Source organism: Sminthopsis crassicaudata, chromosome 2 (assembly GCF_048593235.1).
Source record: "Sminthopsis crassicaudata isolate SCR6 chromosome 2, ASM4859323v1, whole genome shotgun sequence".
NCBI lineage: Eukaryota > Metazoa > Chordata > Mammalia > Dasyuromorphia > Dasyuridae > Sminthopsis > Sminthopsis crassicaudata.
The window spans coordinates 533829297-533854628 of record NC_133618.1 but is presented as its reverse complement, the minus strand read 5'-3'; the positions used below and the strand labels follow the sequence as shown (position 1 = coordinate 533854628).

Here is a 25332-nt window from a genome sequence, read left to right as displayed (position 1 = left end):
TTCCTCATCAACACAGATCACAAATTCTCAACAATTTTTCAAGAGCTGCTAATATCAAAATAGCCATCTGCCTACAACTAATCTGATAAATTTTCTTAAAACTGAGTTGAGCTTCAAATATTTTATTATGAAAAATTCTACAGCTTGATGAAAAATTAATTTAAACAAATCTTGGAATCCCCAATACCTTCAGGATGCTTTTCCCAATTACTCCAATCTACTAATGACTTACCCCTAAAAAATTACATTTTTATTGTGTGTATAAAAGTATGTATTAAATATGCTGAGAGGTGGCACTATGCCTGAAGTCAGGAAGACTTATCTTTCTGAGTAAAAATAGTTCTCAGACACTTGCTTAAGTTGTGTGATCCTGGCTAAGTCACTTAACCCCATTTGCCTCAGTTTCCTCATCTGTAAAATGAAGTGAGGAAGGAAATAGCAAATCAGTATCTTTGCCAAGAAAATCCTAAATGGGATCATAGAATTGGATATGATTAAAAAAAACTGAACAACAAATAAAAAGTGTGTGTGTGGGGGGGTGTATACATACATAACTAACAAATCTACATATTGTGCCCCTCATAGAATGTAATCACCTTGAGGTCAGTGACTAAGGGACTGTCTCATTTTTGTCCTATTCCTAGATCCTAGGACAGAGTCTGTCACAGAGCAGGTATTTAATAAATGTTTATTATTTAATTGACTGATCTTGAGAAGAGAACATACAACTATAAAAAAGATGGAATAAATAAAAAGTATACCAGTTATGGAAGGTCATTCTTTAATTCCTTTCCAGGGTTCACTCCTAACTCTCTGGACTTATTCTGCTATAGCAGAGAAGTCTCCTCAGCCTGCAAATTTACTCTACCCTTGGATTGTTCATACCATTAGTATTAGTATGTCCAGTGCCTTAGCACACTGTTTGGCACACATTAATCACTTAAATACTTGTCAAGACTTTTTTTTTTTCCTAGTCAACAAATACAAAGAATTATTAGAGGTAAAATAAATGTGTATTGTGTTATGAATATATGTTTAAAACAGAATTTAAAGAAAACGCAGATGAGAAATATATTTAAAACAAATCTAATAGAAAAAAGTGACAGCAAAAATACCTAGGAATTATTAACAATTCCAAAATGTAACTCCTATTCCAAAATGGATAAAGGATAAATGGAAATTATCAACAATCATTAAAAGAAACAAAATTCAAAATCTTAAAGCTGGAGAAAAACAAGTACAAATACTAGGGGCAGAATTGCAAACCTATAAAATCCTTTTAAAGACAATTTAGCAGAAAATAATAAAAGCTACAAAAATAAGCATACTTTTTGGGTAAGGGTGTAATACTAGCATAAAATGATGCTTTAAGATTTGTAAAGCTGGGTATGGGTGGGTGGGTGTGTGTGTGTGTGTGTGTGTGTGTGTGTGTGTAATAATATCTACCATTAATATGATACTTTGAGATTTATAAAGCACTTGCAACAAAACTGTTTAAAATTTTTCTTAAAAGAATTACATATAATTTTTAAAACAGGAAAATACCTCAATAAACAACAATAAAGAAATGGTCAAATAAACTGTGGTATATTAACATAATGAGATTACATTACAATGCAATTAAATCCAAACATGAGGAAAACAAAGAAATCTAGAAATAATACTAAGAAAAACCATAGCAAAATGGACATTTAAAAATGTGAAAGAAAATGGTAATTAATTATGATAAAGACTTAGGAGAAATTTAAGTTATATTTTATGCACGTGATTCAATATAAAAAATATAAAGTCAGTTTAATTAGTTAGAAAAAGTTTAAAATCACTTTGTTTTTCAAAGGAATTTACAATTATCTAAGAGGTAGTCATATAAGCAGCTTCATTAAAAAATCCTTAAAAAAAAAAATCTACCTATACTGTCTGTTAAATGCAGATTTTTTTTTTTTTTAATTTTAAAGTAAGCTTCTTGAGAAGAGGGATTAATGCAGATTTTTTTTTTTTAATTTTAAAGTAAGCTTCTTGAGAAGAGGGATTATTTCACTTTTGTCTTTATAACACCTTTCTGTAGTAAACATGTGTCAAGAATTTCGGGTTTTATAAAGAAAAAAGCAAAAATGAAATGTCTATTTTGTGAATTTTCTAAAATAATATTAAATAGTTCTTACATAATTAATCATCATCTCCATATAATTTGACACCATTTGGGATTTTTTACTTTAACTCAGAGGTGCACACTTTTAAAATACATTTAGGGAATTTCTCTTAACATTTAATTCCTTCACTTTGAGAGATTTAGAAGTACAGTAAGTTGGAAGGTTTAAAAGTTCAGAAAGTTGTCTCTGAGCTTGCAAGTTTATAAAATGTAAAACAGCACACTAATACTTTTTAAAAATTCCAAATATCTTTTGGGCTTTTGGAGGGATTAGTCTGAAATTATGCAGTGTTTTATCATGTTGTGTAAACTTCTTGTGATGAACTGTCTCTGGTCTAAGAAACCTGGAATTCAGTGAAGTAAGATGTTTATAGAAGAATATCATTGTGACTTTCTCTGATACTAGTAACATTTCCCCAGACCTTAAAAACATAGACAGACAGATTCCCATTCAAAAAGATAGTAAATTCCAAATCAAAGCTATTTAGGTTGTGTGCCTCTACGTAAGTCACTAAATTTCTCAGTGCGGAGAGAAAGAAGAAAAAGAAGAGGAAGGAGAGAAAGAAGAAAGAAAAAGAAGAGGAAGGAGAGAAAGGAATTAAGGGAAAAAGGAAGGGAAAAGGGAAAAGAGAAAAAGGAAAAGGGAAAAGGGAAAGGAAGGGAAGAGAAGGGGAAGGAAAAAGAAAAAGGAAAGAAAAGGGAAGGCTATCATTTCTCTCATTAGTTTTACTATTTTTTTTTCTTTTTTGTTTTAAAACTGTGATTTCATTGGGCAGAGAAAGGTTCTATTGAGAGAATTCCTTCTACCACTGAGGAATGGAAACTTCAATAATTTATAGTTGTATACAGTTGCCTGGTAAAGACTGAAACTGCCCAGATATAACTTAAATCTAGATCAATGCTACCTCATACAAAATTCTTTTTTAATCATTCAATCAGCAAACACTTATTAGGTGCCAACTCAGTTCTAGGTACTATGCTAGGTACTAGGAATACAAAGACAAATATGAAAAACTGCCAGCCCTAAAGACACTTCCATTTTATTGAGAAAAAAAAAAATTCTATAATTTAATTCAAAATAAGTAGATGGTAAGGGTTTTTGTTTTGGGGGAGGTTTTTTGGGGGGAAGGTTGGGGGGAAATGAAGTCCTAACAAGAAGATCTGGAAAAAGTAAATCTGCTTAAATTGAGGCAGAGTAAAAAAGGAGCACAGCTAATGGATGCTAAGGGACAGAGGAAAGAGATCTTCTTGTTATGAGGTACAATAGTCCAATTTGGCTGAAGTTTAAAAGTATTTGAAGGAGAGGGGGCCCTAGGTGGCCCCAGTGGATAGAGCACCAGCCCTGAAGTCAGGAGGACCTGAGTTCAAATCTGGCCTCACACACTTAACACTTCTTAGCTGTATGACCCTGGGCAAGTCACTTAGTCCCAATTGCCTCAGCAAAAAAAAAAAAATAGTATCTTTATTGAGGCAACTCAAAAGATAATCAATTGTTCTGGGTCAGCTAGATGGTGAAAGTAGAGCACCAGCCCTGAAGTCAGGAGGACCTGAGTTCAAATCTAGCCTCAGACAATTAACACTCCCTAGCTGTGTGACCCTGGGCAAGTCACTTAACTCATCAAAGGCCATCAGCTTCATGCCTCTTCAAATGTTCACACTATTCATGATAACCTTTTTGTTTAATCTGGGGTATAGATCCAGGTACTCATACAATTTACTTTCATTTAAAAATCAATTAATCCTAGAAAAAAATTAAGCCAGATAGAAATATAAAATGAAAAGGAAATAGTGCTTTAAGCCCTGCAAATGATTATTTTTACATAAAATTTCCCAGGTGATCCTTCCAACAACCTGTAGAGTATTATTCTTACTCTTTTACAGAAGACAAAATTAAATGAGTATCTGAGGCAGGATTTCATCCACAAGTCAGGAATTACAGTAACTTGAATAATCCCTATAAATTTTGGAAGCAGATGATTTTTTTCAGCAAGATGAAAAAGATCCTGTTTTGAGCATTCTAGGAAAATAATAAATGAGGCTCGTTTTGAGATCCTATTTTCTATAGGTTTCTGGCTGACCACTACTTTTTTTCCTTTTTGCATCCTAGGATTTAGATCACATTTCCATTGTCTTAAATTGTCGAAGCTATCAAGTGTCAGGAAGCTCCAAGAACGCCAGGAGTTCCCTGTGAGCCTCAGGCTGGAGTCTCCGTACCTGGTACACCGTACAGAGAACTGTCGCCATCGCAGCCCACGATTTCGGCCCCTACCTCCCCACATTATCCCGGCTTCCGTTTCCATCTTAACACGCCATTCAGCCTTCGGGAAGCTGAAAAGCCAAACCCGGACTTGGCAAATTAGCGCGGCGCCGCGCCAGCGACCCCGGCTGCCCAGTCCCCTTTGCACTGATCCCTCTAGACCTTGTCCCTAAAACCGGACCCTCGAGTGACTTGAGAGCGGGGGTGCCGGGAGAGAACCGGGGCCCTTCCTCGTCTGGCCCAAGGGTGACATTCACCCCGGACCGGCCCCGAGCGGACTTCTTCCCGTAGTCCCGCTCGCCCCACCGGCCCCCTGCCTTGGTCTGGTCTGCCTCAGGAACAGATTCTTGCCTATCCCTTCAGTCCCTCAGGTTGGGAGTCTGGTCACCCAGTCCGGCCCTGGGCTTTCGTCCCGTCAGTTCCCAGAAGGGTCCCCGGAAAAAGCGATGGGGAGGGTGGTCAGAGCGAACAGAAGATCCCCGGCCCCGGGCGGTGAAGAGGGAGGGGAGAGCGGAGGGAAAGCCGAGGAACCCCGAGGCCTGGACGCGGGCGGCACTTACCGGGCAAGCTGCCCCGCTGGCGAGGGCTGGGGTGGGCCCCTCTTGTCTCTTCAGGCGAGACTTGAGGCTCTTCATGGTGTACGGAGCTCGGCCCGGGCTGCCGCGAGCGCTCAGAGGCTCCGAGGCTGCGGACTCGCTAGACGCTCCTTCCCCGCCCCACCTGCCACCTGGGGAGGGGGAGGGGCGAGCGGGGAGGACCCCGCCGAGGGACCCGCCTCGGGGGTTCCCGCCCCACATCCTAGCCAATCCTCCGGCGACCATAAAGAGGGCGGGGCTCCATCCTGGACCTATAGAGATTGGTGAAAGGGGTGGGACTTCCCCTTTAAATTTCTTTTCCGTCTCTATTCTCTTTTTCTCCAGAAAAAAAGTTTGTTGGGATTCTAACCTCTTCAGAGCTCCGGGGGAAAACTTTGGAGGAACTGAGAATGGGATGGGGGGAGAGGTGGCTTTGAGACGCTAGCAGCGTGGCTTCCAAGCTAGACCAGACTGCCCAACCCTCTGGCCACGGCGTCCTACTGTGGCTGTGACGGTCCGCGTGAGCTTTTCCATGTAAAGTTAGATTTAATTCAATTCCGTAAACGTTTATTGTCTGCTATGTACCAATTCGTTTTCATTAAGCATTTATATTCTTACTATGTGTCAATTAAGTAAACATTTAATAAGTGCCTACTAAGCTTTGGAGATATGAATGGAGGAAAAAGGCAGATCCTGCCTTCCAGGATCGGATAAGCTAATAAGGAAGGCCACGTGCAAAAATAGTAAATAAGTAAAAGAGGGAAAGCACTAGAATTAAAAGGGGTTGGGGAAGCCTTCCTGTAGAGGGTGGGAATTTTTTCTACCTTATTAAGTTTTTTTGAACAGATAAAAATAGAAGATAGTGAAAAAGTAAGCTTAAGTAAATTTAGATCCTAAGACTAACACAAGACTTTATTTACAAAAGCTTCTTTCAGTGTCCATTTCATCCCCTGCGAGCTTTACTTCATAATCCCTAGAGACCTGAAAATATTGACAAGTAACCAGAAACTGGAAAGGGAACCAGTTGCAATGGAGAGTGGGGATGTTAGGAGCTGAATAAGACCCCCAGGTCTTTAGTAACAAAAGCCTGAATTACTGTAAACAATCTGGAAAACTAGCTACTTCTTTGTTTTGGGTTTTTTTTTGTTTGTTTGTTTTGTATTTTTTTTTTTTGAGGCTGGGGGGGTCAAAGTGACTTGCCCAGGGTCACATAGCTAGGAAACGTTAAGTGTCTGAGACCAGATTTGAACTCTGGTCCTCCAGAATTCAAGGCTGGTGCTCTATCCACTGCGCCACCTAGCTGCCCCTAAACTAGCTACTTCTTGAGGAGGACAAGAAGGAAGGCCTGAATTATAAAGTGAAGGTCTCTGGTAGAATTCTTAGCAATTCTTTGCTTTGGCAAAATCATACAACCTTTACTGAATCCAATCAGAAAGCCAAGTTATGATGTCAATCCCTTGAGGTTATATTTTTCTCCTATAAAAAAATTATCAACACATTACCTCTTTTTAGGATATTAAATCCCCTTTAGGGTTAGCCCTCCCCCAATGATGCCTTCTTCCTTGATTGCCTAGTAGACCCCTTGTTAATTACTTAAAACTCTTTTCTTTGCTAAAAACGCTAATGTATTTAACCCACTCTTAACAACATAATAAAATCCTTGCCCCTTGCTTTGGAGATGTCTAAGGTAACAATTCTTTTGAGATAATCTGATACAACAATCTGTAATCCCATATCCCATCATTTTGATGGTCCAATATGAGGAGAGTTTGACATACCCCATTCCCTCAACTAGGAGACAAAAAGGAAGTTGTACCATGTTGTGCTTTGTTTTCGAAGAGGACCAAAATGACATCACTACATACATAGATACAATATGTCCGACTATGACTGATAAGACCAATACAAGGCTGGAATACTTTGTCACAGGTCATACACAAATAGTCCATATGAACATTTAAAATAGCTTCTCTAATTTTGTGTATTTCAAATTTCCTTTGGGCTAATTCAATTCTGCTTTGCTCATAGAGCACAGCACCTTCTCTGATGAGGGCATGCCATGGTTGGAATTAAGAGAGGAATCAGCTTTTCAAAAGCTTTTGCATATTTTTTAGTGTCTCAACCACAGAGTGGGATCCCTGCCTGCTGGTAATCAGGCCAGGTTTGGGTAAGCAGATAATTTTTAGGGCACCTTTTCTAGCCCCTTCCTCAGAAATAGAGGTGAGCAGTTTGGTCCTTAAAAGGCTACTTAGGCACTCAGAGGGCTGCTGAATTCCACTGCTGCTTCCAGTGAGAAAATGATCCTATGGTCTAGCCACCTGTGTGTAGGATTGTGACTATAGCTCCCAGTGTATCTGCATCTACTGCTTTATAACTCTCCTGTCACCACAGGAGACAGGCAGAAATGGTAAAATGGTATGGTGATGTCTTTTGATTCGTGCATAAATTAGATTTAAGTAAGGCAAAGTTACAAGAATTCTTCAGCCTCCCTCTCTCTTCTAAACCCAATGGCAGGACAGAGCCAAGACAACTGGTGATGACTCAAGATGCAAGTGAGATCTAGGTTTCTTCCATGTTTAACCAAGCTTTAAATGCTCCCCAACACCTGCTTCACCTGCCTTCATGGCTGTTAGAACAAATTGTTCCACCAGGAGAAATCTTTATATGCCTGGGGGAGACATCTCCCTAACTCACCCTAGGGTCTGAGACCTTTAGTTACCATCAACCTGTTTTAGTCCATCTACCAAAATGGTTTATGGGAGTGTGGCAATGTGCATGTTATAGCTTCTTGGAGCCACAGGTAAGAGATAGGTGAATCAGGTGGACACCAAAAGTGGAAAGCAGCCCTGTAATGGGCTCAGCAGACTTCACAACAGAGATGCTAGTCTTACCTAAACACTCTCTACACCCTACATCATGTGGAGGGATACCAAAAGGACAAATATGGCTGATAAATTGAAAAATAAAATAGACTTTGAGAAAAAATATTTATAGATTGAATATGGAATGCACAGTTGGGGGAGATTCCATATATGCAGATTCACACTGTGCTAAACTGAAGATTGGAGACAGTTATCCATATAACTCATAGGATCACAGATTTTCAGGATATCTCACTCAGCATCCCAGTTGTAAGAAGAACTAAGGGAAGTGATTTTCAAGTAAGGTCACATAGCTAGGAATTGTCAGTCAAGAGCTATACTCATATGTTCTGAGTCTGATTCTACCATTCATTCCACCACAAAAAGCATCCTTTCTCCCTCAAAGTTCAGTTCTTCAACATTTTACCCTAGAATCAAACCCTTACCTCTTTGTCTTATAGCTTCTAAGACTTCCCTAAAACAGCCCAGTACCCCACTATCTATTTTTTCTGCTTCTACTTATGTGCAGATGAAAGCTTCATAACTGTACACTGTAAATATACATAACTTTTACAGTATAAATAAGTGTTCTCTCTAATATCAGCTAACCCTTTTTTTTCTTCCCCATTATCACTTTTGCATACACTCTGCAAACTTTGCCCCTCTCCCAGGAAATATATCAAACTCCTAGCTAAGAAGTTCCTGGATAATGAATGGCTTCAATTCTCTTGCCAACAGACATTCTGAGGACTAAGAGAGCAATCTTTTTAATCTGATGTAGAATTTGAATCCAAATTTTATAGCAACGTATGCCAGTAGTTTATATTCTTAAAAAAACAGGGCTGTTAATCTCTTTTGTTCTATCTGACCAAAAAGGAAGTTGGTCAAATGTTTCCCTTTTTTTCTTTTTTTTTTTTTTTAAGGAAAGAGGGAACAAGAGACAAGGTGGAAATGATGAATGACAGTAGCAATATAAAAATGGTTCGAATTCTAGCTAGTATAAAATTAAAAAAAAAAAAATCCAACTGATCAATATTCCCAAAAGGTTCAATTTAAAATATTTGTTTTCAAAAAGAAAAGCCAAGGATGGTGGACCACTCCTATAATCCCTGCTACTGGAAAGGCTGAGGCTAGTTGATCCTTTGAACTCTGGAGTTCTAAGATATAGAATGGCTAAAAGCTAATTCAGTGCTTCATTCAGGTACCAGAAAGCGAAACTTTAAGAACAAGAGACCATTAGACACCTGAAAAGGGGCAAACCAACCCATGTTAGAAACAGAGCAGCCCAAAGCTTCCATACACATCAGCAGTGGGATCAGGTCATGAGTGGTTATGCCATTTTCAGCTTGGGGGGAAAAAAAAGAAAAGAAAAAGAAAAACACCTTGTCAGTAGTACCAAACAGTTTGTATTTCCTTTGGGAATTGCTTTTTTGTCCTATATAAAATATTGAACTAAAAGTTTTCAATGAGATAAAGAAATATGTTTAATAACTATAAGTAAAATCCTTATTGAATGTTTACCACTTTGTATTGCAAGGACTATTACTATTATTTCTGTTAAAGTAGGAAAAAAAAAAAACTTAACAGGCAGATGATACATGCCCAATATTTTGCTACAAATAGAATATCTACATAAAGTAATTCACCCCAGCAAGATATTTAGTCAACCATACACCCACTTCCAAAGAGAAACAATCTATGTTTCTGACATACAAAAGTCTCTTTATATATGAAAGGTCGGTTGCTTTCTTGAGAAATAACTTAGAGCTAACCAACTTTTTTTTATTTTATAAAAAAGTCTTCAAAAGTTTTTGGACAAATGTCAGTGAAGAAACAGCCCATTAAACAGCATTAACGCAACAATTTTGAACCAGAAAAACTAAAGTTTTTTTCTGTTATTTAGAGAATTTCTCCTCATAGATCCTATTTAATGTTTCAGGGCTCTACATTTTGCCAAATGAGTTATCTTTGGCTACTTGTTTCTTTCAAGCCTTGTATCCAATCAAAAACGAAGGTTTGTTCATAGCCTTTTCAGGCTTATTTCCCATTACTTGACTTCACACATTTTTACTTTTCAACAAAAGGGCCTACTTGCTTCATTACATTTCCATGTCTTTCCTGCACTTATCTCCCCAAGCCTGGAATGCTGTCTTTCCAAGCCTCAACTCACAGAATGATTCATTGCAATCTTCTTAATCCAATTGTTAGCACTACAAGCCTTGTGGGCAGAGGGGAGGGAAAATGATGAATATTTCAGTCCTCCTATAATACGAAATATGAGTTCCTAAAAATCATTAAAGCTATGTAAAATCAAGCAATAAAAACTTTATGGTGTAAAATTTATGGAAGAAATTAGGTTAGAAGCAAAAGACTCAAAAACTTTGTCAGTGAAAAAAAAAAAAAAGATAGGAATCCAATGAAAACAGTAATACAATTAGCATATTTGTTAACTGGTTAAAGGAACTTAGAAATACTACAAGTGGTGGCTGTCTCCTGGTCTTGAGGCAAAACCCATGGCTATAGAAAAGAGGGTGGTCTCAGCAAACTGCAAATCCAGGACACAAGGGTCCAGGGGAGGGACACAATAAATATGTCACTTTACTTTGAAAAAGACCTTAAGCTTGCTCACAGAAGTAGATATCAGCAACATTGTAGTTTGTAACTTATCAGGGCAGTTTTCTGTATTCTCCCCAAGGATGAAATAATATATAAAGAAATATGCAATTTTAAAAATTTATGTTATGCTCAAATTGCTTAATATATCAATCGAGTTAGAACAAATTCATGATTTCAAAATAAGCTCAGCAAAGCTGACTAATGCCTACAGACACACACACACACACACACACACACACACACACACACACACACACACACACACACACACACACACCCAAAGGCACTAGCCATTAAATTATTAACAATTGGAATTAAGAAGTTTATTCAATGGGGCTGAGGAAAGAGGAGGAAATGAGGGAGTCCTTGTCAATGATTTCTTCACTGATATGAGGGAACTCTAAGTGAGGAAATTCTCCCTACTAATATGGTTCTACCATCCAGCACATTACAGTGTCTACTTTGGATACACTAAGAGAATTGCTTGAGACACAGAAGTTAAATTACCTTCCTAGATTCACACAAGTAATATGTGCAGTCTATCTCAGGGATCTTACTAACTCACAAGGCAAAAGCCAGCTCTCCACTATATCAGGTGGACTTCCATAATTTGTATTTCCTTTTGTACCAAGGGGAAAAACTACAAGTTGACTAGAAGGTAAGAAACAAAACTGCCTTGGGTAAAAATTTCTCCAATGGATCTCTGCAATACATATGGCTAAAACAGAAATCAAAAATATCCATGAGCAAAAGAGTATGTACTTTGTGCCAGATACAAACAGAAAAATGCAGAGGAATTTTTGCTCTCATTGACCACACACTCTAATGAGGAATCCAATAAATAAAAGCAAGTTAAATTGTATAACAGATGACAAGACCCAGAAGTTTTAAGGTTCACCAGTGAGACAGATGGCAAGGCTCAGAGTTTATTAAAATGGTTAGTTGACAAGACAGATCTTGGGGAAAGCAGAGCATAGAAGCAGGGCAGATGATCAGGTCTGGTGGTCCTCCATCTCCTCAGAAATAATTGAGTTATAGGCTTTCATTTCATAAATTCTGTGAGCAACTCAAGTAAAGGGAAAATAAGGGAATAGATCACTTTGTTGATGATATTCTTCCTGCCTGACTGTCCTGACCAGGAAAGCTTAAAAATGTCCCTTTTCTCTTCTAAGGTAAATGGGGGATTGGAGGGTGGGGGTGGGAGTGGTGATACCTTGGAGTCAACAGTTCTTTATTAAAGTCTATATAACCCTAGTGCCTACTGTAATACCTAGCATATAATAGATGCTTAATAAATGTTTGTTGAATTAAATTTAATTGAATTAGTTTGTATTAGTCACTTCCTTTCCCATGTCATTTACCATCTTCTTAATTTAGAATATTATACTTGGATTGTTGAAATAAACTCCCAAATAGTTTGCCCTGTCACCAGTAGCTCACCATCTAATCTGACCTGTCCACAGCCTAATTTTCCTAAAATAGTACAAGGATCATGTCATTCCCTTGCTCAAAATCTCCACTAGCTATTTAGTCATAATTTGTCTAGCCAGCCTTTTTGCTACCCCTTCCCCTATTTAAATTCCACAGTGCCAGCTAAAGTAGTCTCAAAATTCCCCAAACAAACCACATACCCTTCTTCCTCCAAACCTTTTTTCATGCTGTTCTTTCCTTCTGGAATGTCTGTCTCTGCCCCTGCCATTCTTAACCTATTAAAATCCTACCCATCTTTTGAAGACCAGCTTAAGTATCACCTCTTCCATATAGTTTTCTTTAATCATCCAACCTGAAATGATTTTTTGCTACTCTGAATTCCACTGTTCTATTTTTATAGCACCTATCTGCCTCAAGTCTGTGCTGTATAATTATTTGTATACATATCATCTTTCCTATTTAATTGTAAGTTCTTAGAAGCTAAGCTTAGTATTATGTGTGTTGTCCTATTCCCTAAGGTACCTAGCACTTAGTACATGCTCAATAAATGTTCATTGGATGAATGAGTGTATATATTTTTCTATTTAGTTATTACCTGTATTACTATTTCTCTTTGTATGTGTTGTTGTCCAAAGAAAACAAAATTATGAGCATTATGAGGAAAGCAGGGGAGTGGGGTATCTTCCCACCTATTACCTCTTGCCATGACTAATTTTGCACACACCCCCTTAACTGAGGTTATTATACTTGAACTATTAAAATAAACTCTTAATTTGTTTGCCTGTCACCAGTGGCTCACCCTTCTAATCTAACCACTCAATTGACTCTAGCTTAATTTTCTTAAACTAGTGCAAGGATTATTTCATTGACTTGCACAAAAATTGCCTGTTGCTCCCTTTTGCCCACCAAATATGATAATTTGGGGTTGTAGGAGCAATCATAGATTCCTCCAGTTCAACACAATTATCTCTTGGACAATACAATATTTTAGGCTCCAAATAAGCTCCCCCCCCCCCCCCCCCCCGTTTGGCTCACAGTAACACTTTCTCTTGGATGCAATTAGCAATTCTGTTTTTAATTTTGCTTTAAGTTGCACTTTCTTGGGTCCTAGGAACTGCAAGAGTTATTATAGACTGATATGCTAGCTTCCTCCTTTCTGCTATTAACTTGCAAGGAATCAGAGAGTTGCAAATAGAGCTTGTATCAATCTCCAGATATGTTAGGCAAGTTATTTTTATGCTACAAATGCACAAAATCCCCATGAAGTCTGTGTCCAGGAGCATTTGTGGATTTCCCAGACTAGACACTCAGTAGCCAGTGTCTGCTTATCCTTGCTTGAGAGCAGCTAAGTAAATAAAACTAGTTTAAATAAACAATAATATATTTTTATACTGGTTTTGAAGCCCTTGAGTGAAGATGTTTTCAACTTCTATCATTATATCCCTAAAACTATTTTTACTATTATCACAACTATTTGCATCATCTTTTCTTTGAGGGAATCCAAGGGATTTAATAAGCTCTTTTATGATTATTTTTAAAGCTCCATTTTACCACTTTGTTCCAAAGTCTATTTTCTTGTCATGCTTTTTTACTCCTCTTCAGTGATTTGCTAGAGTCAGCTCTTACTCTTGAAAGACAATTGTTAAATTTTTGATATGAGCATTTATACCAGAGAAAATGACAAATATTCCAAATCAGGGTTTTTTTTGTTGTTGTTGTCCATTGCCTAGATTTTAAAAAGTAATGGAAAAATATTAATCTTATTGAATAAACTTAAAATTTTATCCTGTTACATTTTTCCAGAATTGGTTGTTAAACATTTGCCAGGACATCCCTTCTCCCTTTCCTCTGATAAAGAAGAAAGATTTTCCTCTTCTCTTCCCATTCCTTTCTTCTATTTCCTTCATTTTCAGCTTTATAACATGGGTACCCTCCTCTGAAACTCGATTCTCATAGGAAGTAACCCTGAGTTTTCAAAAACCTCAAAACTACAAAATTTGGAAAAGGTTTCAAAGCATATATGTGGCCACAGATTCTATGCCAGCCAAGGATCAAACCTTTTTAAATTTTGACAGGCCTTTCACTTGAAGGTTGGCTACCAGATAAAGTTGTTTGTTTGTTTTTTTTTTTTTAATCACATCTTGAAGACTGTGCCCTGAGGCTGAGAGAATTGTGATCTGTATTAGTGAAAGGTTGTATTTTGTCTTAGTAAAAGGGAAAGCAGGATTAGATCTGTGATTTCATTGATAGAAAGAAAGCCTATAGAGGAAATTCCTTCTACCAAACTTGCTCTGTGGTTTATAATCTTATAGAGATTTCTGGGGCGCTGAAGAGATTAAAAGCTTGCCTACAGACATATAGATAGGATGTATCAAAGGACAGATTTGGAACTTGCACGTTGTAGAGAGTTTTAGAATCAGAGGCCAACTGTGTATCTTCTCTGCTTAATGAAATAAAATCTTTTGAAGTAAACTTTAGATCAAGATAACACAGTCCCAAGATGAGTCAGAGGCCCTCAAAGCCCAGCTTGACAGGACACTGTATGACTTTGAACAAGTCATTTAATCTCTTTTCTTCATTTCAAAAATGAAAGAATTGGACCAAATGTCCTCTAAAGTTCCTTTCAGCTCTCAATCTATAATGTTATGAGCCTGTAAGGTATCCTCTGAGGCAGCTAGATAGTTCAATCAAGTGTTGAGTCTGGAGTCAGGAAGAATCTGATTCAAATTCAGCCTCAGACACGTAATAGCTGTGTGATTCTGGGCAAGTCACTTAACCTATGTTTGCCTAATCTACTGGAGAAGGAAATGGCAAACACTCCAGAATCTTTACCAAGAAAACCCTATACAGGGTCACAAAGAGTCATACACAATTGAATGACTGAGCAATTAGGCTCTGAGTCCAACTTTGGACCTATTATTAACCAGTATTTATTGATTCCATTGATAAGCAGCAAAGTACTAGCTGGGAACCATGTTGGAAATATAAGAAGATATACTACTTATCCTCAAAAAACTTAAGGAAATTGGGTTAATATGTGCATTCGATAACAATATGGTGACATCCTATACAGTGCTTACTGCAACTATAATAGAGAAGAAACAGATGGGGGAGAGGATGGAATGAGTCAGATAGGACTTCACAGAGGAGATGGGCCTTGAGCTAGATCATTAAAAATAATTAAATTATTAATTAAATATTAAATTAATTAAGTGAGGAAAAAGGAAATTCTTTGCAGGGCAGGAGTAAAGGCACATGGACAAGAGTAAAAGTAGTGCCTGGAAGGGACATGAAATGATCTACTTAATGAAATCAAAGGGTACATATTGAAAAAGGTAGAAAATTAGGTTGGACTAAAAAGAAAGATAGATATTATGAAATTTATTTAAGTAACAAAAATATAAACCTTTGACTTTGATGGGGCCTCCCTCCAGTTTTTCAGTCCACCAGATACTATTCTTTTTCCTATTCCTTCCCTTTTATATATTATATATATAATAGGGACAGCTAGGTGGTACAGTGATTATAGAGCTAGGCTTGGAGTAAGGAAGATTTGAGTTCTAATACAGCAGTACACTTGCTGTATAACCTTAGGACAGTTGATTAATCTCTATTTGCCTTGATTATCTCATCTGTAAAATGGCCATCTATCTCCTACGGCTGTTGTGAGAATCAAGTGAGATATTATTTGTAAAAAACAGTAGTTGTACATAGTAAGTACTTAATAAATTATCTATCTATAAAGTCTATCTAAATTAGATCTTAATATAATAATATGAACACAGGAAAAACACCTTGGGCAGCTAGCTGCAACAGTGGATAGACTGCTAGGACTGGAGTCAGAAAGACTTCTCTTCCTGAGTTTAAAGCTAGACTCAAATACTTTCTATATGTGTGACCCTATAACTTAATTTCTATCTGCCTCAGTTTCCTCACCTGTAAAATAAGATGGAGAAGGAAATGGCAAACCACTCTAGCATCTTTGCCAAGAAAACCCCAAATGGGAACATGAAGAGTTGGACATGACTGAAAAACAACTAAATAACAATAACAACAAGAAACTCCATAAAAGGCAATTAGGAATCATAGAAAGAGCACTGGATCTGGGTTCAAATCCTGATTTTTCCACTCATTGTCACTTTCACGCACTATTCTTACTTTTGTCTCTGTGTCTTTATGCAAAGAAAAACCACTTGGATAAACCACTTTCCATCTTTGTACCTTAATTCCTCATTCATGAATTAAGTTTTTGGACTAACTGGCCTAAAAAGGGCTTTCCATGAATAAAATTTATAATAATGATGATAATGAATGATATAAAAAAGATACATGTAGTCATAAAATTGAACAAATAAAATGATTGCTTTCAAGAGTGATAGAACTTTAGGTTAAATCATAGTTTCCAATTCCAAAGAGTCTTTCCCCCTTTTTACCCATTGAAGTGAAATGAAAGTGATTATGAGAATTTATCACTTCCATCTACTCTTGATAGCAGATTAAGTGAGCCAACAGTAGCTCTCCTTCATAAAATGAAGTGACAGGAACAGTCAACCACTCCCTCCCAAAGTAGATGCCAATGCAGTTAGCTGGTCAAAACTATTTATGAAACAAAGGTTCATATGAGTGAGCACCTTACCCAATACTGAAAATTTAATCCAAGTATGAGAGACTAGAGGCAATACTCAACACTCCCTTTTCATGTCAAATGAGAGATCAAAACAAGTTGCCTAATATATTTTTTGGTTCTTTATAGTATTTTTTCCCAAATACATGTCAGGACAATTTATAACAATCAGTTTTACAAGATTCTGAGTTCAAAATTTTTCTCCCTCCTTCCCTTCCGTTCTTTCTTCTGAAAATGGTAGGCAATTTGATGTAGATTATAAATGTGTGCTACTTTGTAAAACATATCCTCAATATTAGCCACAGTTGTGAAAGAAGAAACATATCAAGAAGATAAAAACCACACACACACAAAAATAAAGTGAGTGAAAAGAGTATGCTGCAATCTGCATTCAGAGTTCATCAGTTCTTTATCTGTTTTGGATAGCATTTTCCTTCCTGAGCTCTTTATACTGGTCTTGGATCATTGTGTAGCTGAGAAGAGCTGAGTCAGTCACAGTTGATCACCAGATAATGTTACTGATACTATGTATAATGTTTTTCTGGTTCTGCTCATTTCATTCTATATCAGTTCATAGAAGTATTTCCTGGTCTTCCTGAAAACTGCCTGTTCATCATTTCTTATTGCATAATAGTATTATATTGTATCCATACCAGAGCTTGTTCAGTCATTTCCTAATTGATGGGCATCTTTTCAGTTTCCAATATTTTGCCACCATGAAAAAGGACTGTTACAAGTATTTTGGCATATGTAGGTCATTTCCCACTTTTTAAGCTATCTCTGGGATACAGACCAATAGTAATATTGGTTCCTCTTTGGGCATAGTTCCAAATTGCCCTCCAGAATGATTGGATCAATTCACAACTACATCAACAATGAATTAGCATCAATTTTCCCACATCTTCTCCAATATTTATCATTTTCCTTCTTTTTTTTGTCAGATTAGACAATCTAATAGGTGTGAGGTGGTACCTCAGAGTTGTTTTAATTTGCATTTCTGTAATCAATAGTGAGTTAGAGCACTTTATCACATAACTATAGATAGCTTTAATTTCTTTGTTTGAAAATTACCTATTCATATACTTTGACTATATATCAATAGGAGAATGACTTGTATTCTTATAAATTTGACTTGGCTTGCTATATATTTGAGAAATGAAATATTTATCAGAGACATTTGCTACAGTTTCCCAGCTTTCTGCTTTCCTTCTAATTTTGGTTGTTTTTTTGTTTTTTGCACAAAAAATTTTAAATTTTATTTACATATATATATGTTTATAAATAAAAAGTCAAAATTGTCTATTTTGCAGTTCATAATGCTCTCTATCTCTTGTTTGATTGTGAATTCTTCCCTTCCCCATAAATCTGACAGGTAGAGTAATCCTTGCTCTTCTAATTTGCTTATAGTATCATCCTTTATTCATCTACCCATTTTGACTTTATTTTGGTATTCGGTATAAGATGTTAGTCTATACCTATTTTGTGGTTTATTGTTTTCCAGTTTTCCCAACAGTTTTTGTCAAGTATAGTGAGTTTTTAATCTCAAAAGCTGAGGATTTGGGGTTTAATAATACTAGGTTATTATGGTTATTACTACTGTGCCTTATGTATCTTATCTATTCCATAGATCCACTTGCTCTATTTCTTAGCCAGTACCAGATTATTTTAATGATTATTGCTTTGCACTATAGTTTGAGATTTTTTTTTCCCTGAGGCAATTGGGGTTAAGTGACTTGCCCAGAATCACACAGCTAGGAAGTATTAAATGTCTGAGGCTAGATTTGAACTCAGGTCCTCCTGACTTAAGGGCCAGTGCTTTATCCATCTAGTTTCCCTTTTCTCTATCCATCTAGTTGCCCTTTTTTCATTAATTTCCTCAATATTTTTGACCTTTTGTCTTTTCAGATGAATTTTGTGGTTGTTTGTCTAACTCTAAAAGATAATTTTTTGATAGTTTGATTCATATGGCAATGAATGAGTAAATCATTTTAGGCAGAATTGTCATTTTTATTATATTGGTTCAACCTGCCCATAAGTAATTGATATTTTCCCAATTGTTTAGATCTGACTTTATGTGTGTGAAAAATGTTTGATAATTGTGTCCGTACAGTCCCTGGGTTTGTTTTATCAGGTATACTCCTAAATATTTTATATTGTTTATAATTATTTTAAATGGGATTTTTCTTTCTAGCTCTTGCTACTGGGATTTGTTGATTATATACAGAAATGTTGAAGATTTATGTGTTTTTAGATTAACTTTATACATATATATGTATATATATATATATATATATACATATATATATAGCAACTTTGCTAAAAGTATTATTTCAAGTAGTTTTTTTTAGTTGATTCACAATATATTATCACATCATCTGCTAAGAGTGATAGTTATGTTTTCTCATTGCCCATTCTAATTTCTTCAATTTCTTTTTCTTTTATTGCTATAGTTAAAATTTGTATTGCTATCTTGAATAATGATGGTGATAATGGGTATTCTTGTTTCACTCCTGATCTCATTTAGAAGGCTTCTGGCTTATTCACATTACAGATCATGCTTGTTGATGGTTTTAGATAGATACTGCTTATCATTTTAAGGAAGGCTCCATTTATTCCTATACTTTAGTGTTTTTAATAAGAATAGTTACTATAGTATGTCAAAAACTTTTTCAACATCTATTAAGATAATCTTATGATTGCCATTGGTTGTGTTATTAATATGATCAATTATTTTGATGGTTTTCCTGATATTGAACCAATCCTGAATTCCTGATATAAATCCCCTCTAATCATAACGTATAATCCTTGTGATATATTGCTGTAATCATCTTGCTAAAGTTTTGCTCAAAAATTTTTTTATTGATATTCATTAGAGAAATTAGTCTATAATTTTCATTCTCTATGAATTTTAGTTTTTCCTGGTTTAGGTGTTAGTACAATATTTATCTCATAAAAGAAGTTTGATACAACATTTTTTCACCTATTTTTTTTTCCAAATAAGTTATATAGTATTGGAATGAATTGTTTTTTAAATGTTTGGTTGTTCATGAATGAATCCTTTTCCCTTAAGACTTTTTGTCTTAAAGAGTTCATTAATATCTTGTTTAATTTCTTTTTCTAAGATGGGATTATTGGGCATTCTATTTCCTGACCTGTTATTCTAGGTACTTTATATTTATATCCATCAATTTCATTCAGATTGTTACGTTGTTGGCATATAATTGGGCAAAATGTCTCTTAATTAGTGCTTTAATTTTTTATTCTTTGGTGAGGTTTCACTTTTTTTCACATTTAAAAAAAAAGGATAAAGTCTTTCTGCCTCTGGGCTTGCTTTGGTTTTCAAACCATCTTCATTTTTTTCACGATCTAGATCTAAGGCCACATCTTCCAAGAAGCCTTTCCTATCTTTGTATATATGTTAACATAAAATCATAACCTTAGACTGAAAGGACATTTAGAGATCATTTAATCCAAAGCTTCTTAAACTATGAATCATGATCCCATATGAAATTATATTACCGAATATAGGGGTCATGAAATTATGATTTATAATCAATAAATGTTATATTTGTGTAGCTTTTTTTTATATATACTTATATGCCTGGGGTCAAGTAAAAATTTCTCCAAAAAAAGGGATTGTGAATAGGAAAATTTTAAGAAGCCCTGAACTAGTAAAATCCCCTCACTTGGCAGATAAGGAAATTGAGGTTCAGAGTGGTTAAGTGATCTGCCCAAGGTCACAATGATAACAAAAAGAAGAGCTGGGATTTGAACTTAGGGATTCTGTCTTTGAACTCAGAGATTGTCTCTAAACCTAGTATTTATTTCATGAAATGACTCTTTCCTCTTAGAGTTTCTCATGGTGCTCTCTATATACTGTCACAGTGCCACGTATAATATTTGCAATATATTTCTATACATGTTTCATCTTCAACCCCTGCTCCCAATCCAAATTACAAATTTCTTGAGGGCAAGATGGCCATTTAAAATCTTTGTTCTTGAGCATCTAACATAATAGATTCTTAATAAATGTTGAAATGTAAGTAGAAAGAATAAAAATCTAAAACCAAATGTTGTATATTTTAATGATCAGGATGGGTTCAGGGAGTAGGGGATAAGGGGGATTAGAAAATGTACCTTACTTCCTTCTTTGCAAAAGTGGGGGACTATAAGTGAAGGAACATTATCTGATTCAGTTATGTTGATTAGATATGATGAATTTGTTTTCCTCCTCTATTCTTCTTTCTTCCTTTCCTCCCTCTCCTCTCTTTCCTTCCTTTCCTCTATCTCCCTCTTCCCTTTTCCCCCTTTTCTATCTCTTTCTTATTACTCTCCCTTTCCTCTCCTCCTCCTCCTTTTCTCCTTCCTTCCTTCCTTCCTTCCTTCCTTCCTTCCTTCCTTCCTTCCTTCCTTCCTTCCTTCCTTCCTTCCTTCCTTCCTTCCTTCCTTCCTTCCTTCCTTCCTTCCTTCCTTCCTTCCTTCCTTCCTTCCTTTCTTTCTTTCTTTCTTTCTTTCTTTCTTTCTTTCTTTCTTTCTTTCTTTCTTTCTTTCTTTCTTTCTTTCTTTTCTTTCTTTCTTTCTTTCTTTCTTTCTTTCTTTCTTTCTTTCTTTCTTTCTTTCTTTCTTTCTTTCTTTCTTTCTTTCTTTCTTTCTTTCTTTCTTTCTTTCTTTCCATAAAGTACAATAGAACCTCATAAACAGGTCAAGGAGAGAAAATTTAAATTTAAGAATCACTTGACTCCCTAAAAATCATTATTTTATAATGGTCCTAATACTATATTTCAAAAAAGCATAAATGAAAACTGCTCACATCTATTACAATAAGACATTTTGTGAATTAAATACAAAAAGCAGGAAACCTTAAGGAGGGGATGGATTGATTCTTTTCTGAGAGCTTTAAAAGAAGAAAGAAAAAAAGGAATACACTAATGGGGAAAGGAGAAAGAAGGTGATGCAAAAGTATGTAGGGGCACATAAGAATGTGAAGGAAGTGCATTATAGTGTGAAGAAATAAATATATGAACATGCTCAAAAAGCTAACAAGACCAGGCATTAGATAATCCTCATTCTTCTGGATTGAACAAAGCAGGGTTGAATCCACATACCCAGAGTTTAGTACAGAAATGCATGAAACTCAGCAGAGAAACAAATGGGGATGGGAGTTGACATTAATAGGGAAGTTAATACTAGAGAAATAATAATCTTAAGCAACCAAAGTTCCTTATGGGAAGGAAAAGGAAAAGAAAAAAGGTAAAAGGAAAGGAAGGGAAAGGAAAGGGAAAAGGGAAGGGAAGGGAAAAGGGAAGGGAAGGGAAGGGAAGGGAAGGGAAAGGAAGGGAGTAGGGGATGGGAAGGGAAGGGAAGGGAGTAGGGGATGGGAAGGGAAGGGAAGGGGGAAGGGAAGGGAAGGGAAGGGAAGGGAAGGGAAGGGAAGGGAAGGGAAGGGAAGGGATGGGAAGGGAAGGGAAGGGATGGGAAGGGAGTAGGGGATGGGAAGGGAAGGGAAGGGAAGGGATGGGAAGGGAAGGGAAGGGAAGGGAAGGGAAGGGAAGGGAAGGGAAGGGGGAAGGGAAGGGAAGGGAAGGGAAGGGAAGGGAAGGGAAGGGAAGGGAAGGGAAGGGAAGGGAAGGGAAGGGAAGGGAAGGGAAGGGAAGGGAAGGGAAGGGAAGGGAAGGGAAGGGAAAGGAAGGGAAGGGAAGGAAAGGAAAGGGAGTAGGGATGGGAAGGGAAGGGAGTAGGGGATGGGAAGGGAAGGGAGTAGGGGATGGGAAGGGAAGGGAAGGGAAGGGAAGGGAAGGGAAGGGAAGGGAAGGGAAGGGAAGGGAGTAGGGGATGGGAAGGGAAGGGAAGGGAAGGGAAGGAAAGGGAAGGGAAGGGAAGGGAGTAGGGGATGGGAAGAGAAGGGAAGGAAGTGGAGTAGGGGATGGGAAGAGGATAAAGGAGGAATCTAAAAAAATGTCAATCAATTGAAGAAAAACTAAACAAATATGTGAATGCAATGGAGTATTACCGCTCCTTAAGAAATTACACAAGAAATAGCTTCAGAGAATCCTGGGTAAGAAAGCCCCATTTACTGGTACAGAGTGATACGAATAGAAGAACCCAGGGGACAATTTATACAAAGATAACAGAAGTGTAAACAACTTTGAAAGAGTTAAGAACTGTGATCAATGCAAATAGCAACCAAATCGTCAGAAGACTTCTGATGAAATGTGAAATCCATTTCCTGCCAGTCTGATGATGCACTCAAGGTACAGAGAGAAGCATACATTTTTGCATACAATCACTGTATGGATTCATCTTGTGTGTGACTGCTTATTTGCTGAAGGAGGGGATGGATTGATTCTTTTCTGAGAGCTTTAAAAGAAGAGAGAAAAAAAGGAATACACTAATGTGGAAAGGAGAAAGAAGGTGATGCAAAAGTATGGAGGGGCACATAAGAATGTGAAGGAAGTGCATTATAGTGTGAAGAAATAAATATATGAACATGGTCAAAAAGCTAACAAGACCAGGCATTAGATAATCCTCATTCTTCTGGATTGAACAAAGCAGGGTTGAATCCACATACCCAGAGTTTAGTACAGAAATGCATGATTTAGATTTTATTTGAGAATAGGGGTCAGAGAGGGATTAGCAGTAAAGGTATAAAAAAAAGGAGGCCATTGTTTTAAATATATAGAAGAGAACAACAGGAAATTCAGAAGAAATGACAGAAAAGCAGTATGGTTTTGAACCAGATGAGTAGGATTTATTGTATTCTTTCTCTCTTTTTTCTTTTTTTTTGGCTGAGGCAATTGGGGTTAAGTAACTTGTCCAGGGTCATACAACTAGGAAGTATTAAATGTCGGAGATCAGATTTGAATTCAGGTCCTCACTTCAGGGCTGGTACTCTAGCCTTTGCACCACCTAGCTGCCCCATTGTATTTAAAAAACAAAACAAAACAAAACAAAAGAACAGGTAGTATGAAATGCAGATTCATAGTTTCATATAAAATCCTCTTTTGTGTTCCGGTATGTGGGGTTTTGTATGTGTTAGCTTTTTTTTTTTTTTTTTTTTTTTTTTTAATAGAAAAAAAAAGTAAACTGTCTGAATAGCTGTTTATGAATAGATAAAATTTTGTCTCTCACTTCCATGTCTTTGCACATTTCTAGTTTACATTTCTTTCTTCAAAGTGCAGTTAGATTCTACTTCTTATACATGAAACCTTTTTCTGAGCTCCCTAAGTTCCTAATTCTGCCCTTCTTGAAATATATTAGTTTTTACTTTTTTTTTTGTTATATTATCATACTTCCTATCCCCCTATCCCCCAGTTTTATTAGCTTCTTAAAATTTTTGTCTTGGCATTCAATGCCTTATTTATATTATTTATATTTATATATTAATATTATATATTAATTATTTACATATCAACATTATACATTATAATAGTTTTTAATTATTTATTGAATTTAATTGAATTGATTCTATAAATCTAGGGGGCTGAATCAGATGATCTTTGGGATCCTTTCTATTCTTAATAGTCTATAATTCTTTATTATTATGAAATGACTCCATACTGGAAAACATGGAAGATCTCTGTATTATTAATCTCTTTGCTACACAAACTACACAAGTTTGGGTTTTATTTGTTCTGTAAAGATAAAGCAAATAGAAATCTTCTTAGATGGAAAATAATTCCCCCATTAAGGAAGTACTATTTTTAGTTTTTTTCTTTATTCCATGATCTTTGTTGAAATTAGTAGATTCTTCTTTCTACTTTGAGAATTATTTAGCAACTATGAAATGTTTTCTATTTATCTGCAAATCTCTTAAGAGTTCTAATCGATCTTTTTATCTATATTAATATATTAAGCATTGATCACTGGTGATACCTCAAGATTGTCATCAGTTTTAAAACTGAAGGGACTATGTGTATGGAGAGGTTGGGGATGGGAAGAAGGAATGAAATAAGATCTAAATAGACATCAATGACCCAATTAAGCTTTAAAGCTAATAACAATCTAGACAGACACACATCACTATTCTTTCTTTGGGTTCAGGCATAAAGCCAAGAGAAGGTTCCTTTTTGTTACTTGTGGAAAGTAACCTTTGTTACTAAGCCTTGTGGTGAGTATTTCTGGAGTCACCAGAAATGTTTTGACTTATCTTTTATGACTAAACTATATGATGATAAATGTCACTGAATGCAAATAGTTCAAAGGCTGGAGATGTTTATTGCTCTCCTTTAAAAAGGACTACTTAGTCTGGTACTTAAATAAATTCCATGGATCTCTTTCATGGAGGAATAACTGTCTGACTTGGACTTTACTGTTACAGAACCTTTAGATTCTTATCTCAGATTTTTTCTTAAGATGTTCACCAAGAATATAAATACATGAAGAGTTTCCCAGAGCAAAACTTGGGCACTTAAACAGAATAGGATAATACCTTATTTTTTAGTCTAAATGTTGTCAAGCAGAGTGTTTATTGATTAAAAAGTTAACTCACATTTCTTGAGTGTCAGCTACTCAATTCAGTTTAATTCATCAAAAATTTCTTAAGTCCTGTGTTAAGTTATGGGCATCAAAGAATTCTGAAACAAGACAGTTTCTCACTCAAAAAGCTTAGCAAAAAGAGATGATACATGTATACAAGTAACCCAAGTTAAAACATCATAACTATGTAAGTAAAGTCAGAAAGGCATGGGATATTTAAGGAAGAGAAGATGACATAGCTGGAGAAATAAGGTCTCCTCAAAGAGCCGGGCTTTAAAGAAAGGAAAAAGTTTCAAAGCTACTGGAAACAAAGGAGTCCATTCCACTTATGGGGATGATGCAAT

At 36.2% G+C, this 25332-nt stretch overlaps 1 protein-coding gene across 3 annotated transcripts in view; it reads right to left on the bottom strand.

Annotated features, from left to right (window-relative positions):
- The window catches only part of UACA (uveal autoantigen with coiled-coil domains and ankyrin repeats), an 88233-nt gene extending 83019 nt beyond the window's left edge, over positions 1–5214 (bottom strand). For all 3 annotated transcript variants that reach the window (XM_074294668.1, XM_074294669.1, XM_074294670.1), the window contains exon 1: positions 4967–5214. In XM_074294668.1, the coding sequence (XP_074150769.1) occupies positions 4967–5203 (237 nt within the window). In that variant the 5' untranslated portion in view covers positions 5204–5214. The remainder of the gene's footprint in view (positions 1–4966) is intronic.
- Positions 5215–25332: the final 20118 nt, after the last annotated feature.